The sequence below is a fragment of the Lactuca sativa genome, chromosome 3, assembly GCF_002870075.4.
Source record: "Lactuca sativa cultivar Salinas chromosome 3, Lsat_Salinas_v11, whole genome shotgun sequence".
Classification (NCBI taxonomy): domain Eukaryota; kingdom Viridiplantae; phylum Streptophyta; class Magnoliopsida; order Asterales; family Asteraceae; genus Lactuca; species Lactuca sativa.
Genome location: NC_056625.2, coordinates 233,018,256 through 233,036,662, shown reverse-complemented (window position 1 = coordinate 233,036,662; position 18,407 = coordinate 233,018,256). Strand labels below are relative to the sequence as shown.

The following is an 18,407-nucleotide window of genomic DNA, read 5'->3' as shown; positions in this document are numbered from 1 at the left end:
CTTCGACAGCACGAAGTGCATTGCTCATCAGTTGACTGACCAAGGCATCCGTCAACGGACCATGGTTTAGAAAGCTGACCCTCCTAAGGAGAGGAACAACAAGAGGAAATCCTTGAATAAGAAGAAAGAAAGACCCCAACAAGGCCCCCAGAAGAAATAATGAATGGTGGTAGTCCTCGATGCTACCGCCCCTGTAGCCACTAACCAAAGCAGTATGTCGGAAATCTTCCGAGGTGCGACAAGTGAACTTATCATCTTCTTGGTGTATGTAGGGATATTTATTGCTTCAACTACAAAAAAAGGGGCACGCTGCCAAATTCTATAAGACCTCGACACTAGGGACCAATCAAGCATCCAACTCAGGGGTGACCCGTGCTTGTTACGGATATGGGGAAACAAGACATTTCAATTGGGATTGTCTAATGGCTAAGAGCTCAAATGGAAGAGGCCAAGGAAGAGTCTTGGCCATGGGAGCGAAAGAAGCAATGCATGAGCCTACCGTTGTAACCGATACCTTCCTTGTCAATAACTCTTATGCCTGCATACTTTTATAGTGGCGCCGAAAGAAGCTTTGTTGCTCATAAGTTCAAACAATTACTTAAACATAACCCCTGACCACTTGAAGAAATCTATAATGTGGAAATGGATAATGGTAGAACCAAGAATACCAAAGAAATTTACCTAAACTGCACCCTAACAGTAAATGACCACATTTTCAAAATCAACCACATGCCTATGACTACTAGGAGCTTCGATGTAATAGTTGGTATGGATAGGTTGGACCTTCATCGCGCCAACATCATGTGTCATGAGAAAGTTGTCCAACTGAATCTACCCAACTACAAAAATCTTGTTGTGTACGGTGACCAACTAGGCAAGGGCCTCTTAATCATCTCGTGCATGAAAGTGTAAAAGTACTCACACAAGAGTTATTATGCATTCCTAGCCCACATTACAAACAAAAAGAAAGAGATGAAGGAAATCATGGACATACCAGAATTCCGTGACTTTCTTGATGTATTTCCAGAAGACCTCCTGGGCTTACCACCTGCTCGACAAGTCAAGTTTAGAATCGATATAATCCCATGAGCAGCCTCCATAGCAAAATCCACATACATACAAGCCCCGACAGAGATCCATGAATTGTGTAGTCAACTACATGAATTATTAGATAAAGGGTTTATCAGACTAAGATTTTTACCTTGGGGAGCACCAGTCCTATTTGTAAAGAAGAAAGATAGAACCTTTAGAAAGTTTATTGACTACTGGGAACTGAACAAGCTAACCATCAAAAACCGGTACCCACTCCCCAAGATTGATGACCTGTTCGACCAATTACATGGATCCATCTACTTCTCCAAGATCGATTTGAGATAGGGGTACCACCAAGTTAGAGTTCAGGAAGAAGATGTTTCGAATACATCATTCAGAACTCAATATGGTCACTACCAGTTTATAGTAATGCCTTTCAAACTAACCGACGCTCCAACGGTGTTCATGGACCTCATGAAGCGCATATGTAAACTGTAACTAGACAAATTTGTGATTGTATTAATCGATGATATATTAATATATACTGGAGTTTTGGTTAAAACTTGAGATCGATACTGGAGTTGTTACGGAGAAATTGTATGCAAAATTTTCTAAGTGTGAGTTCTAGCTACGAAAGGTAGACTTTCTGGGGCACATGGTCAGTAAGGATGGGATACATGTTGGCCCATCCAAAATAAGGGCAATAGAGAACTATGAAACATCAAGGACACCAACGAAGATACGCCAGTTCTTGGATCTTTCTAGCTACTATCGGAGATTCAACAAGAACTTCTCCAAAAAAGCTAAACCCCTCGCAACGTTAACCTAGAAATGGGTGAGTTTTGACTAGGAAGACAAACAAGAGGATGCCTTTCAATTAATGAAGCAAGCATTGTGTAGTGCACCAATCTTATCCCCCCTGGAAGGCACAAAGGACTTTGTTGTGTATTGTGACGCTTCGAAAAAAAGGTTTGGTATTCGTGCTCATGCAAAGAGGAAAGGTCATCACCTACGCTTCCAAGAAACTCAAAACCCATGAAGTCAACTACACCACCCACGATCTTGAGCTTAGGGTCGTAGTATTTGCATTGAAGATTTGGAGGCATTATCTATATGGTACAAAGTGTATGGTATTTACTAATCACAAGATCCTTCAGCATATCCTCAACCAGAAAGATCTTAACATGAGGCATTGAAGATGGGTCGAGTTGTTAAACGATGATGAATGTGATATTTGTCACTATCCGGGAAAGGAGAACGTAGTGGCAGATGCATCGAGACGAAAGGAACACTCAGGGAGTTAAGTAAGATCATTAACAGTGACCATACACTCACATCTTTTTGTGTAAATGAGGAATTCTCAACTCGAGGCCCAGAAAATAGAAAACGTTGCAAGTGAAGCGTTGTGAGGAATGAATAAGAACTATGAGCTTAGAGATGACAGGATTCAGTATTTCATGGATCAAATAAGGATGCCAAAGTTCGGCGGCCTTAGAGAACTGATTATGGAAGAAGCACACACGACTAAATATTTCGTTCATCCTGGCCCAGACAAAATGTACCTGGACCTGAAAAAGATGTATTTGTGGCCGAACAGGAAAGCTGAGATTGACACTTATATGGGCACGTGTTTGACATGTGCTAAGGTCAAGGTAGAGTACCAAAAGCCCTCAGGATTGTTGCAGCAGCTGGAAATACCCAAGTGGAAGTGGGAGCGGATTACCATGGACTTCATAACAAAATTACACAGGACTTCAGGTGGACACAACACCATTTGCGTGATTGTTGATAGATTAACCAAGTCCGCCCGCTTCCTACCAATCAATGAGACTGACAAAATGGAAACATTGACAAGGACTTATCTCAAGGTTTTCGTGAGACTGCACGGTGTGCCAATATCCATCATCTTAGATAGGGATAGTTGATTCACTTCGCTCTTTTGGCAATCATTGCAGCGATCCTTAGGAACCCGACTCAACATGAGACAAAATTACCATCACCAAATAGACATTTAGAGTGAGTGAAACATCCAAACACTAAAAGACATGCTTTGTGCCTGTGTGATAGACTTCGACAAGGCATGTGTCGCTCACCTGCCCTTAATTGAATTCTCTTACAACAACAACTACCACTCCAGCATCAAAGTTGCTATCTTCGAGGCTCTTTACGAACGTAAATACAGGTCACCCTTATGCTAGGTTGAAGTTGGTTGAATTTGGTGATACCCAACTGGCTAAGATTCAAGCGACGAATAGCTCACTCACTGGCCCTGAAATTATATGGGAAAGAGTGGAGAAGATCGTTCAGATACGGGAAACACTGAAACATCTCGAGATCGGAAAAAGAGCTACGCTGACAGGAGACGCAAACCCTTGGAGTTTTTGGTTGGAGATCGAATACTATTAAAAGTCTCTCCATGGAAAGAGATGATACGATTTGGCAAGCGAGGTAAACTTATTCAAAGATATATAGGACCTTTTGAAATCCTTGCGAGGATAGGTCCTGTAGCCTACAATCTCCGGTTGCCACAATAACTTAGGAACATACATCCCACCTTTCACGTGTCAAACCTCAAGAAGTGCCTATCCGACGAAACCCTTATCATTCCATTAGACGAGATCAAGGTCAACGAAGGTCTGATTTTTTCACTAGTGGGAGTTCCACGTGCTTCGTACGGGTAAGAGGTTTTGCATATTTTTTATTTGGTTTTGGTGGTGGTTGTTTGACATTGGCAAGTTACATAACACACATATGTTGCATTAAGTAATGCATGGTATAAATTTTAAAAAGTCAGATACAACAACTAATTAAACATACACCAAACTAATTTCGGATTGTCTTTTATCTCTGGCCTTATGTAAACATGCTTAAAAACTGCATATACATATGGATAATCAACCTGCTAAACAGATTTGGAGAAGTTGTAGGGGTTTTTTCTACCACTTTGGTTAATTCTGGTTGTAAGCAGCCTCTTTGGCCAAAACCTTTTTCCTTTGCCTTTGTTTTTGAATTCCAACAAATTTAATCCCATCAAATTACACAAATAATGCATATCATTCATCATTTACTTAATCAAAATCAAAACAAACCTTTTTTTGCAGCTTTTCCCTCTGGCATATATTTTATTTTTTGCCCCTGTAAATGGAAATAACAATGTACTTTTCCACCATTTTCAAGCTATTTGAAGAACCTCATCATTTGCTTTGCTTCTTGCACAATTTACACATTATACATAAATAAAGCACTTCCATTCATTTGTTTTATATAGAACGACAAATTTAATTCTTTTGGGTTGACGATTTGTTTGCATAGCTGTTCAACTATTAAGTAAATAGAATTCTACGGGCTTGAATGGCCATCAACAATGATAACCAAAATATGATATTGGGCACCACCTCCTACAACGTTTGTCATAGTTTTTTCAATTCTCAAGTCAATGCAAAATATATGCCTCCATAATCTTTCGGTGCTCTTACATCACCATTCCTCCATCAATGGTAAGCACCTGCAACTAACATATAATCCATGAAATCAATCATATGCTTATATTTATGTTGGTGATTTGTTATCATCAATGTTATTTAAGTGTAATAGGATTACTTTGTTGACTAAAACTGATCTTGATAAATATTCAACAAGTAAGGAATGTGTGGAGTACACACTTGTTTAAGATTGATCAAGTATTAAAGTATACTGTCATTTAGGGGCGAAGCCCCTAAATGAACGGGGGTCCGGGGGCAGTGCCCCTGGGAGCGGGGTCTAAGGGGCGGCAGCCCTTGGCGGGGTCCAAGGGACAGCGCCCCTGGCTGGGGTTATATTGTTGTATTAAAAATTCATCAGAAAATCCAAATTTTGAATATTTGACCCGGTTTTGACTTTGCATTAATCCTTATACAAAACCCGGATTAATAACAGTTTTTACTATTGAGAAAAACTGTTATATGACAGTTTTGATAGTTTTCAGATAAGGAAGGTTTATAACCAATTTTAGTCACTTTTCTGGTACTCACGAAATTACACCATCTCATTCTCTCTTTCATTTCTCTCTGATTTTATCTGAGTCTTATCCAATTGAGGATTTGAGAGTACCACCCAAATACTTCGATTTGAAAGTGATTGTCACGATTCTCAGATTTCCAAATGCCACTAAACCATATTTCTAACATTTTCAAGCGAGACCATTTCTGTAATTTACTATTACTATAAAACACTCAAACTATTACAACATCTGGTTCGAGCCCAAACATTGTTATTATGATATAATCATAAATCGATAGAATAATGCATGGAAATGGTAACTGAGGTCTAAGGAAGTACCGAAAAACAATTGTCTACATCTATCCAAATTAACTTGAATCAAATTCATGAACAATTTAGCATAAAAAAGGATTCAGAAATCAATTATCAAAAAATAACAAAAGTTTGCAATTTCCGAGTCAATTCTAATGGGAAAAAGGGGAGATAACAGAAAAAGAAGACGACCTTCAAAGCTTACGCATCTAAAATTGGGAGTATATTTTAGGATTGATGAGGATGGGTTGAAAATAGAATTCAACCACGAAAGCCTTTTTCGCCTTGTCCGCAGGATCAGACGCCATCAGAGTAATAGCAGAAGCCTCTAAAAGATGGTGATTTTTGTGGGTTCACCAGCGCCATAAACAGAATGTGCCTTCACCAGGTATCGATTTCTTTCTTCTTTAGATGAGGATGTAACCCTTCGATTTGAGGGAGCTATGGTGGAGCGATGACAGTCAGTACAAACTTCCACCGCGTCGCAACTCAACGACCACGATAAAACCAGAGTAAGGGTTAACTGCATTGTATTTGGGAGAACCAAAATCGAGGATTGGTCAAGGTAACCGGTAGAGCAGGGCAAAAATGTCTGACGGAAATTGGAGGTGGGAGGCCATTAGATGAAGAGTCCTCGCCGATTTCAAATTGGGAGATGAATTTGAGAGAGAAGGATTATATCGGAGGAGAACTGAGGATATCTTCCCTATATAAGCTTGCATATGAAGATGTATAAGGTAATCAGATGGGGGAGGCGGTGACCAGACGAGGAAGAATAGAGGAGGAAGACATATCTTCAAAACTGATGAGTCGGATTCTTCTAAAAAGTGACGGCCTGAATAATGAATAATTTAATGTGGCCTAAATTTATTCTATATATATATAATAATGAAGAGAAAGCTTTAAAAAACCAATATTCATTATTAACAAAAGTATATGTTTGAACATGTATGAATCGGTTGTGGAGGTGGCAAGGTGGATCGATAAGGGTTTCCAGCGAGGATAAACTTTGGTGGAGCGGTGGGGGCAAGGTGTATTGGTGGTGGATCTTGAATTGATGATGGTGATAGAGGAGATAGAAGGAGAAGGAGAAGGCGAAGAGCTGAAGTCTGAGATTTGGAAGAGGATACAGAAGGACGACATGAGAGACCAATATTGTTTAAGAGATCGGGAGGGAAAATTCTAAACCAAAGCTAAATTTTTAGGGTGGTAGGATTTGGTTAAAAACATCTAAACCTAGTTATATTTTAGGGAAAGTTGTATGTGTGTATATAGGGATAATGACTTAAAAGGGTAACATATTATTAGTTTTGTACACATTTAGTTCCTGACTTTTTTTTGTTCATATTTTACCCTTGAACTTGTTGTTGTGTATAAATTAAGTCATTATTACCGGTTGCTTCCAGTTAAGCCAGTCATTTTGTGTTTTACTGGTTTACGTGGTAGTTACCCCCTTTCACGCTCATTTATCAAGAAACCTCATTTACCAACGAAGATCAATTAGGGTTATATTGTCTTTATTCTCATAATTCGTTCTTGATCAGTTCCACATTACTCACACTTCTCTTCTCTCAAAACACCATTCTGATTCAATGGAGGAAAATCAAGGTTTTCCAAAAGTCGATATACACTATAATAGTACTTTTGTGCCTAATCCGTTAGTGTATTTTGCTCTACTAGTACTACGTCTGAATGAAGATGCAAACAAGTTAGGTTTCTTTGATTTCATCAAATATGTTGATAAGCTTATCGATTTTCAGTGCAAGCATGTGTATTATCGTATACCTGAAGTGAGATTGAGTGAGGGGCTCCAAACACTACAAAATGAGTGTGACTACTCTGAGTTTCTTGAGGTTGCAAATGATAACAGACATGTGGATGTGTATATTGACCATGATAATGAACCTCTATTTGAGTGGATTCAGAAAGAAGAACCAGACGATGAAGACCTTGTGTATTCAGAAGAAGATGTCGACTCTGTTTTGGCAGATGATGAGAATTGTGAACATGAAGAGGATGAATCTGTTACATCAAGAAAAAGAATCTTTAAAAGAACCTATAATGATAAGTTTTTGAAAAAGTTATGTCCAGTAGTTGTTGAAGATGAAGATGAAAAAAGACAAACAACTTTCAGCTATCTACCCTAGGCATGATGCTGATGGGTTTTGAGCATTCTAACACTTCCTAAGTGTACATGCAACCCTAATAAACCTTGGATCTATGTTTGTCTAAGATACATGCAAATAATTATTTTTCCAAGGTTCATATCCTAACTAGCATGGCATGGGGAACATGAATCAAATAAAGCTAGTAGAAATACTTACCTTGTAGTTGTAGTTGATTGCTTGGAGTTTTAGAGCCTAGCACCAATAATGTGGATGCCTCAAATGAAAGTCACAAATCACCACAAACTTGGAACTTTGAGAGAATAGTCACACTTCTCTTGAAATCGGCCCTCACCTCAACATAAGTCAACTAGTGTTCACTAGATACAACTAGCTTGATTTCAAGAGCCAAAGCCTCCTTTATATAGTGTGGTGGATTAGGGTTACATCCATGTAAACCCTAATACCCATGTCTCTTCATTTCCATGAGATCCATGGGTTAAAGCTCCATGGAGTATCCATGGACTTCTCCATCCAAGCCTAGCCCATTCCAAATAAGCATAAGCCCACACTATATAAATATAGAAGCCCATATTTAATTAGTAATATCTTTGATCACTAAATTAATCCTAGATTAATTATAGATCACTACTAATTAAATAATATGATCTTATATTAATATATTAGAACTTATAATATATTAATAAATCATAACTTGTACTATTCTCAAATATTATCCATAAATTGTTCGGGTGAAGTGCAACCCAAATGGACCATGCCGAGTCGGGTCAAGTACATACCAAATATAGTTATGAACTTAGACACTATATCCAACAGTCTCCCACTTGGATAAGTCTAGTAACTATATTTTCAAGTATAACTTCAGGAACCGATCAGCACTCATAGCTCTTTAAACTCTGTAGAACTTGAACGCGCCATTTAGATAAGTGATCATATAATCCTCTGTTCTAGATATCAGCCGGACAAACACATGGAACATTGTCTTGCTTATTGTCCAGCATTTGTTTCCCGATTTCCGATTTGTTTGACATAGAACTTAACTGAACACATCAATTTAGTTCTGACCGGGCCCGGTACATAGGTCAAAACAAAATCATCGAGGGGCCCAGATATCACCTTGTAATCCAAGAAGGAACGGATAAACTTCGACTCATATGTTTGTTCTACCACTCATTGAATTACACACAAGGGCACGTTTTATAACATCGAGTTACCAATGCGTTTACGTACAATCAATGCATAACCAACTCGTAAGTAACAAATCATATCTCTAGGTTTGAAGACTTATATGATATTACCGTCTCACGATCACTCGAGATAAAATTCCATGAAGTGATTCAAGTGAGCGTGGGTTGAGTCCAATGCTCAGAACTTATGAGCACTCATGATTGTTGTAGCCTTGTCCAACACCTTAGACCTCTACAACCCATCATGACAGTCTTGATTCATACCTACTTCCGACATATGACCGACTGTGGAGGTTTGAATAATATGTTATACCAAACAAAATTATTCTGGAAGTCAAAACATGCAAAAGAAATATAGTAAAAGATCGACAAGAGATAGTAACACTTTACTCATAAATAAAACACCTTTTATTCATCATCAAATGTCAATTACACTTTACAAATTTCCGGGTTATCTAACTACTAAAACTTATATCATCCTTCAGCCCTATGCTCCGAGCATGCTGGAGATGCTTAACCCTACTCAGTCCCTTCGTGAGGGGATCTGCCGGGTTCTCATCCGATGATACCCTCTTCGCCACGAGGAGTCCTTCTTCAATTTGATGTCTGATAAAATGGTATTTTCTGTCGATGTGCCTGGATCTCCCGTGATCCCTTGGTTCCTTGGCTAAGGCAACCACACTATTGCTGTCACAGAAAATCTCCATTGGCTCTTTTATAGCTGGTACAACTCCAAGGTCTCCGATGAAGTTCTTTAGCCATATCGCCTCCTTTGCTGCCTCGCTCGCTGCTATATACTCTTATTCACAAGTGGAATCAGCCACTGTCTCCTGCTTGGAACTCTTCCAAGAAATTGCTCCTCCGTTTAGGGTAAAGACCCAGCCTGACTGAGAGCGGAAATTATCCCTATCAGTCTGGAGGCTAGCATCACTATACCCTACAGCTCTCAAGTCATCACTCCCACCGAAGGTAAGGACCCAGTCCTCAGTCCTTCGCAGGTACTTGAGGATATTCTTTACCGCGGTCCAGTGTTCCTTGCCAGGGTTCGCCTGATACCTGCTAACCATGCTCAAAGCAAAGGCTACATCAGGTCGAGTACACGTCATGGCATACATGATCGATCCTACAGCTGAAGCATAAGGAAATCGACTCATTTCCGCTATCTCAGCCTCACTACTAGGGCTTTGTGTCTTACTCAATCAGGCGTTACACAGAATGGGTAACTCACCTTTCTTGGAGTTATGCATGTTGAATCTTTTCAACACTTTGTCCAAGTAGGTACTTTGACTAAGTCCAATTAGCCTTTTACTCCTGTTTCTCAAAATCTTTATCCCTAGGATATAGGCAGCTTCACCAAGGTCCTTCATAGCGAAACACTTCCCAAGCCAGGACTTTACTTCCTGCAGGGTTGGAATGTCATTTCCTATGAGTAGTATGTCATCCACATACAGTACCAAAAAACTGACTATGCTCCCACTAGCCTTGATATAGACGCAAGATTCATCTTCACTCCTCGAAAAGTCAAATTCCTTGACTTTCTCATCAAAGCAAAGATTCCACCTGCGAGGTGCCTGTTTCAAACCATAAATGGACTTCTCGAGCTTACACACTCTATTCGGGTACTCATTGCTGACAAAACCCTCTGGCTGACTCATGTAAACATCTTCAGCCAACTTTCCATTAAGGAAAGCGGTTTTGACATCCATTTGACATATTTCATAATCATGAAATGCAGCTATGGCCAACAGAACCCGAATAGACTTAATCTTGGCTACTGGAGAAAAGGTCTCATCATAGTCCACTCCAGGAATTTGAGAGAAGCCCTTTGCAACCAGTCTAGCCTTATAAGTGTGTACATTACCATCCATGTCGGTCTTCTTCTTGAAGACCCATTTGCACCCTACAGTCTTACGACCAGGTACATTCTCAACCAAGTTCCAAACTTGATTGTCATACATGGATTGTATCTCGCTATCCATGGCCTCTTTCCATTTAGCAGCCTCAGGGCCTGCCATGGCTTCCGTGTAGCTGTTAGGTTCATCCAGACCTACTAGTGTCTCATCACTAATAAGTGTCTCACCTTCCGCAGTAATATGGAAACCATAGTAATGCTCAGGTGCATTCCTAACTCTCGTGGAACGCCTCAGAGGTACAGGCTCATCAACTGGCTCAACAGGAGTTTCCTCCTCAAGTTGAGGGCTAATGTTCGAAGTTCCTTCACCGCTTGACTCTTGAATTTCTTCAAGATCAATTTGCCTCCCACTGTCTCCTTGGCTTATAAATTCTCTCTCTCGAAAGACTCCTCTTCTTGCTACAAAGACCACATTGTCAGTAGGTCTGTAGAAGAGGTAACCAAAGGATTGTTGTGGCTAGCCGATGAAAATACACCTCTCGCTTCGAGGTTCGAGCTTATCATGAGTCTCGCGTCTCACGAAAGCCTCGCAACCCCAAATCTTGATGTGGTCTAGCTTAGGTACTTTGCCAGTCCACATCTCGTGAGGAGTTTTGGCAACTTTCTTTGTAGGGACAAGATTAAGAATATGGGCGGCGGTCTCTAAGGCATACCCCCAGAATGAGATTGGTAGCGTAGCTCGACTCATCATGGAACGAACCATGTCCAACAAGGTTCGATTACGCCTATCAGCCACACCATTCAACTGTGGTGTCCTGGGAGGTGTCAATTGTGAGACAATCCCACATTCCCTAAGATAGTCGATGAACTCTGAACTAAGATACTCATCTCCTCGATCGGATCGAAGCATCTTAATGTTCCTGCCCAATTGATTCTCGACTTCCTGTTTAAATTCCTTAAATCTCTCGAAAGTCTCTAACTTATGCTTGATTAAGTAGACATATCCATATCTACTGTAATCATCAGTAAAAGTCAAATAATAACGATTAGCATCCCTTGTGGCATGTTTGAATGGTCCACACACATCCGTGTGTATAAGGTCCAACAAACCTTCACCCCTCTCACACGAGCCTGTGAAGGGTGACTTTGTCATTTTTCCAAGTAAGCATGATTCGCAACTATCATCTGACTTTAGGTCAAACGACTCCAAGACTCCATCCTTTTGGAGTTGGCCTATGCGTTTCTTGCTTATATGTCCAAGACGACAATGCCATAATGATGCTTTATCCAGGTTATTATTATTAGTAGAATCAATACACAAAACATTATTTCCTAAGTTATCTACAACAGATACAACTTCATACACACCATCACAAGGTAATGCTTTAAAATAAAAGACATTATTATAAAAAGCATCAATAGAACCAACTTCATTATTAAATGAAAAGGTAAACCCTTGTTTGTACAAAGCATGAAAGGAAATAATATTTCTTGCCATTCCTGGCGAATAACAACACTTATTCAAATCTAAATTAAACCCACTACTTAGCGATAAAGTATAAACTCCAATCTTGGTAACAGGTAAAGCTTTCCTATTCCCCATGATCAAGTTTATTCTTCCTTGCTCCACATTCTCACTTCTTCTTAGTCCCTGCAAGTCACAACAAATATGAATACCACAACCGGTATCAAGGACCCAAGATTTAGAATGGGGTGAGTTATTAGAAGTGATAGTGTAAGTACCTGCATGGTTGGGTTTGACTTTCCCATCCTTCACATCCTGCTGGTACTTTGGGCAGCTCCGCTTCCAATGAGATTTTTCATGACAGTAGAAGCATTCAGCCTCTTTTGGGTCAAAAGAAGGAGTGACGAAACCTTTCTTGGTTCCACTTGAAGAAGAGCCATCAAGGGTCCGAGCCTTGGTACCCTTCGAGGACCTCTTTCTCTTCCTCCATCGATTTTTCCCAATTGCCAAAACCGGAGTTGAGTTTGGAGTAGGAGTGATAGCAACCGACTTCCCCTTAAGACCTGATTCTGCGGTCTTGAGGAGTCCCTGAAGTTTGTTGAGTGTGACCTCTTCCTTATTCACGTGATATGTCATGCGGAATTGATCATAGCACGATGGTAAGGAGTGCAAAATGATATCTATTGCAAGATCCTCAGGGAAGTTCACATTAAGCTTCAGCAAACGATCCACATACCTTTGCATTTTCTGCATGTGGTTCGTGACGGATTCCCCGTCCTTCATCATGGTTGTTATCATGGAGCAGATGATTTCATACCTCTCTTGTCTTGCACTTTGATGGTATCTTTCCATCAAATCTTGGTGCATTTCGTAAGGGTAGAAATCCTCATAAGACTTTTGGAGTTCCGCTGTCATCGTGGCCATCATGATGCAAGCCACTTTCATAGCATCCCTTTCATGTGCCCGAAATTCAGCGATCTCCTGAGGAGTTGCAGTGGTCTCATCAATCTCCTTAAGCTCCTTGTTAAGGATATATTCTTTGTCCTCGTAGCGGGTAATCATCCTGATGTTTCTTATCCATTCATTGAAGTTCGATCCATCAAAGGTGACTTTCCCACACAAGTTCATAAGGGTAAAGGAGCCATTAGGATTAGACCCAGAAGCATTGTTGGAAGACATCTGAAGAGTAGAGAACAAGATTAGTTTAGATATAAGAGAGTCCTTAATAAAACACCCAAATGTAATATTAAGGCTAGGATCCAATCACAATATAATATAACTTAGAAGAGGTATGCCGTAATCTAAGCTATACCATATTTGAAAGGTAGGTGAATGACGATTCACCAATTTCCACCACGAAAACCGCAATATTTAAGTATTAGGTTTTTGATTGGTTCTTAGAAATTCCTAGATTCTTTGAGATTCAATGAACTTTTTAAAGGCATGTTTCAATCTCGAGTGTGCCCTCCAGGTTTTGTGACTGGGATGCCGAGGATCACAAAACGAGGTGTGAAGTAACCATGCAAATCACTTGGTTCCCTTTAAAGTTTATCACTCAATCGATGTGCCGGTAAACCACACACGCTCCATCGATACTATAATAAACCTTTAAGTTACCCTTTACCTACCTTGTTAAGTCCAAGTTAGTGTGCCGGTTAACCACACACGCTCCACCAACCACTCAAACAAAGTGTAAAGTGTAATTTCATGGATTAGCACCTTATTCACATTTTTCCTAAAGTAACTAAGATTGGGAATTTAATAAAACATTTAGTTACTTTATAATATTCATCATACTTTGAATGAGAATTTATAAGTCCTTGTCTTACCCGTTCGGCTAACGACCCTCCACCGGTCAAGCAAGCGGTGGGTGAGAGTGGACACCCATTAAGTCACCATTTTATAGGCAACAACCTTATACCCACCTTATAGACCGGCTTCCTGAATGAGGCGTACTAGCGGTAAGACGACTTTGTTCTTATACATATATATAATTAAATCATAATAATATAAGTATAAAGGTTGAATTTTAATTTTTAAAATTCTAAGGATTGGAACTAAAGTTTTAACTTGACTTTACTTGTTCCAAACTTGAGGGCAAGTTTTGTAAACTTTCAAAACTTTTCATATCTTGTAACTTATGAGTTTAATAGAGTAATAAAATGAGGACTTTTCATTTTTCTAACTCTTGTGTTCTTTTAATGGTTTTTTAATTCAAGAGACTTTTGATTTTCCATAACTTGAGGACAAGTTATGGACTCCATTAAAACACATTATGATCAAGAATTAAACTACCACATAGGTTACAAATAATTCCTATGATCATCTAAACATCATAAGAACAAGATCATGAACATGAACACTTTCATATATCAAAAGCACACTTAATCTTTGTAATTTTGATAACTAGTTGTTGTAAATGAGTTAGCAAAGACATTACACCTTCTAAAACAAGTTTTCAAGTACCAAAACAGTTTAGGGTAATGTTTCTAATCCATTTCCAGCAACTAAAGTCGAAAAACTGCACTCTGTCGACCCTACTCGTCGAGTGCATGAACCTACTCGGCGAGTAGGTTGAAGATACAAGTGGACTCGGCGAGTCCCCCCCATGGACTCGGCGAGTCCATCAGTCAGACAGCAAGATTTCGACTTTTTCAAGCATATTGCAACAAGTATCAAACAAACAAGCCTAGGCTCTGATACCACTGATGGGTTTTGAGCATTCTAACACTTCCTAAGTGTACATGCAACCCTAATAAACCTTGGATCTATGTTTGTCTAAGATACATGCAAATACTTATTTTTCCAAGGTTCATATCCTAACTAGCATGGCATGGGGAACATGAATCAAATAAAGCTAGTAGAAATACTTACCTTGTAGTTGTAGTTGATTGCTTGGAGTTTTAGAGCCTAGCACCAATAATGTGGATGCCTCAAATGAAAGTCACAAATCACCACAAACTTGGAACTTTGAGAGAATAGTCACACTTCTCTTGAAATCGGCCCTCACCTCAACATAAGTCAACTAGTGTTCACTAGATACAACTAGCTTGATTTCAAGAGCCAAAGCCTCCTTTATATAGTGTGGTGGATTAGGGTTACATCCATGTAAACCCTAATACCCATGTCTCTTCATTTCCATGAGATCCATGGGTTAAAGCTCCATGGAGTATCCATGGACTTCTCCATCCAAGCCTAGCCCATTCCAAATAAGCATAAGCCCACACTATATAAATATAGAAGCCCATATTTAATTAGTAATATCTTTGATCACTAAATTAATCCTAGATTAATTATAGATCACTACTAATTAAATAATATGATCTTATATTAATATATTAGAACTTATAATATATTAATAAATCATAACTTGTACTATTCTCAAATATTATCCATAAATTGTTCGGGTGAAGTGCAACCCAAATGGACCATGCCGAGTCGGGTCAAGTACATACCAAATATAGTTATGAACTTAGACATTATATCCAACAGATGCTACTCAAGAATGGAGGAAGATGAACCCTGAACTAGGTATGAGATTCTCTTCTCCTGCTGAACTTAATTCATCTCCCAGTAACTATGCAGTTGAACATGGATATGACTTGTATTATGAGAAGAATGACAAGGATAGGTTGCCTATAAAGTGTTGTAAAGGAAAAAGACCACAATGCCGTTTTAGACTATGGGCATCCTGGATGAAAGATGAACAAACATTTCAAATAAAGTCCCTTAGAGAAGACCATAGTTGTTCAAGGGCATTCAAACTTGGGTCAATTGTTACCTACAGGTGGATAGGGAAACAATTTGTCACTGATATTTTGGAGTCCCCTAAAATGAGTCTGAGGAAGATGAAAGCTATGGTATCCAAGTTATTCAACATAAATGTTAGTGTTGGACAATGTAGGAATGCAAAAAGATATGCATTGTGTGAAATTGAGGGTGATTTGAAGGATCATTATTCCAAGCTGTGGGATTATGGAGCTGAAATTAAAAGGGCCAACCCACGATCTCATATAGAAGTGTATGTGCAGCCCCGAAATAATTCTACTGTGATGTTTGAAAGGTTTTATGTGAGTTTTAAAGGAGTTGTTGATGGATGGTTAGATGTGTGTAGGAAGGTAATTAGGATAGATGGATGTTTTCTGAAGGTCATCTGTAAAGGAAAGCTCCTCTCAGTAGTAGGCAGGAAGAGAAACAATAACATTTACCCAATAGCCTGGGCAGTAGTAAATGTTGAGAACAAGAATACTTGGAAGTGGTTCTTGGACAATCTAATGGAAGACATAGATGAAGGGGGTAATGGTAATGGAATCACATTGATGTCAGATGGACACAAGGTACATATATACACTACTTTTATTTTACAAAAATTACCTTTTACATAAACTAACATTCCAAATCAATGCAGGGTATAATGGAGGCTGTGAAAGAAAGATGTCCAGAAGTTGAGCATAGGTTGTGTGCTAGGCACATCCTTGCTAACTTCCATAAAAGGATTAAGGGTGAGTGCTACATTAAACCTTATTGGAGGGCTGTAAAGGCAACTACAATTCCAAAATTTGAACTTCCAATGGAAGAAATCAAGAGTTTTGATGTAGGGGCATATGATTATCTCATTCAAAGGGACCCCAAGTGTTGCTCAAGGGCTTTTTTTAAGGTTGGAATGGGATGTGGTGAAATGGAAAATGGTGTGTCTGAGAGCTTCAATGCTGCTATTGAAGAAGCTAGAAAGAAGCCATTGATCACTACGTTGAAGGACATAAGGGTATGTATGATGGAGAGATTGTACATGCAGAAAGGGAAAGGATTCGGCTGGGATTTGGCAATTTGTCCAACTATCAGAAGGAAACTTGGTAAACTAAAGAAGTTGATTAGGTTAGTTGTTACAAACACTTTTACTTAGTTTTTGTACATGCTAGTGCTAACTAACTTTTTAAATTGTCAGATTTTGGGCATCATATGTTAGTGGATACAAGCAGTTTGAAGTTATGCAATGTAATGAAAGGTATGGTGTTGACATGGAGAAGAGAGAATGTGGATGTCAAGGTTGCCAATTGACAGGAATTCCTTGTGTACATGCCATATGTGCCATATCTTCCTTGAATCTTGATCCAGAGGAATTTGTTGCAGAGTGGTTTACTAAATCTGCATTTCTTAGGGCCTATGATTACAGCATACATCCCCTGAATGATAGTACCTTGTGGCCCTACATGCCTGATTTTCACCAGATACTACCTCCTACTAGGAGGTTACCTGGTAGGCCATGTTTGAAAAGAAAAAGAGACCAAGCAGAAAATAAACTCAGTGGGAACACAAGACATACTATGAGCAGGGTAGGTATTCAACACAGATGTACAATTTGTAATGAAACTGGAGACAACAATGCTACATGTCCAATGAGGGGTCCTTCTGAAGCAGGTCCAAGTACAGCAAGAAAGAAGAGTAATGTAAGAAACTGTCCTTCACAAGCAGGTCCAAGCACTCCAGCTCCAAGTGCTCCAACACATGTCAATCAAGATCCTTTGACTCAAGACCATGTCCCTGTGAATGAAGATCCTATGAATCAAGAGAATGTGAATGAAGTTCCTGTCAACCAAGATCATGTGCATGAATTTCCTGTGAATGAAGTACCTATTAACCAAGATCCTGTGATTCCAATACCTGTTAACCAAGTGCCTGTGAATCTTGGTGTTAGAGTGCCTAGGAGATTTGGTGTTAGAGCAAGGAAGCCTTCAGAGAGAATCCACAAGATACAAATCAGGAAGCAGGTTTTCCGAAAGGATGGCAAAGGAATGACTAAGGACAACACGGTTACTTTACATTTAGACTGATTAGGGTTACTTGTTTTCTTTTGCTTTGGAAGTATGTTATAGTACACTGTGTATGGTGACTTTATTTTGTTAATTGGGCCAACTTTTGATGTAATTGACAATAATACCCTTGCTTGTATCCTAGCAACTTTTTATGGTCTTTAAGTAATGGAATTGGATATGGTATCCTATGTCAATTGTGTTTTGTCTTTTTCAATCTTTATTGGTATTAATGCATTAGTTTATTAAGAAGGTCATAATGGGAATCATATGTCAATTGTCTACTGGGAATCATATTCCTTATTTGTTTCTATCAATGTCCTTTGTCTTTTGGTTGTTGAAGTTGCAAACAAATTCAATTATCATTGTCCTTGTCTTTTGGCTATTGAAATTGCTGCCAAATTCAATGTAAATTACAATCAAATGCTCATTATATAACACTTCATTCAGTATGCAAACTCCATTCAATACATTTAATATAAACTATTCAGTACATTCCATATAAACCATTACATCCCTACATTCAAAATACCATAATTCAATACATCATACAAAACTTTATTCAAATTGTTTTCATATAATATTACAGTTGATTTCAACCCTATAACTATGTGCTTTATTCTTCAGCTCTTGAACTTCTTTCTT

At 39.0% G+C, this 18,407-nt stretch overlaps 1 protein-coding gene across 1 annotated transcript; it reads left to right on the top strand.

The window, feature by feature from the left end:
- The first annotated feature begins 15,467 nt into the window (after nucleotides 1-15,467).
- LOC128132915 (uncharacterized) lies at nucleotides 15,468-17,783 on the top strand. Its single transcript, XM_052769917.1, has 3 exons — nucleotides 15,468-16,289; nucleotides 16,361-16,827; nucleotides 16,898-17,783. The coding sequence occupies exons 1-3, from the start codon at nucleotides 15,468-15,470 to the stop codon at nucleotides 17,781-17,783; spliced, it is 2,175 nt and encodes a 724-aa protein (XP_052625877.1).
- Nucleotides 17,784-18,407: the final 624 nt, after the last annotated feature.

Bases quoted from the DNA above. Each gene is read 5' to 3' on its own strand.
- LOC128132915 (XM_052769917.1), top strand. From the start codon at position 15,468: ATGAACCCTGAACTAGGTATGAGATTCTCTTCTCCTGCTGAACTTAAT. The intron at 16,290-16,360 runs GTACATATATAC...AAATCAATGCAG, and splicing joins TGATGTCAGATGGACACAAG to GGTATAATGGAGGCTGTGAA. The intron at 16,828-16,897 runs GTTAGTTGTTAC...TTAAATTGTCAG, and splicing joins AAACTAAAGAAGTTGATTAG to ATTTTGGGCATCATATGTTA.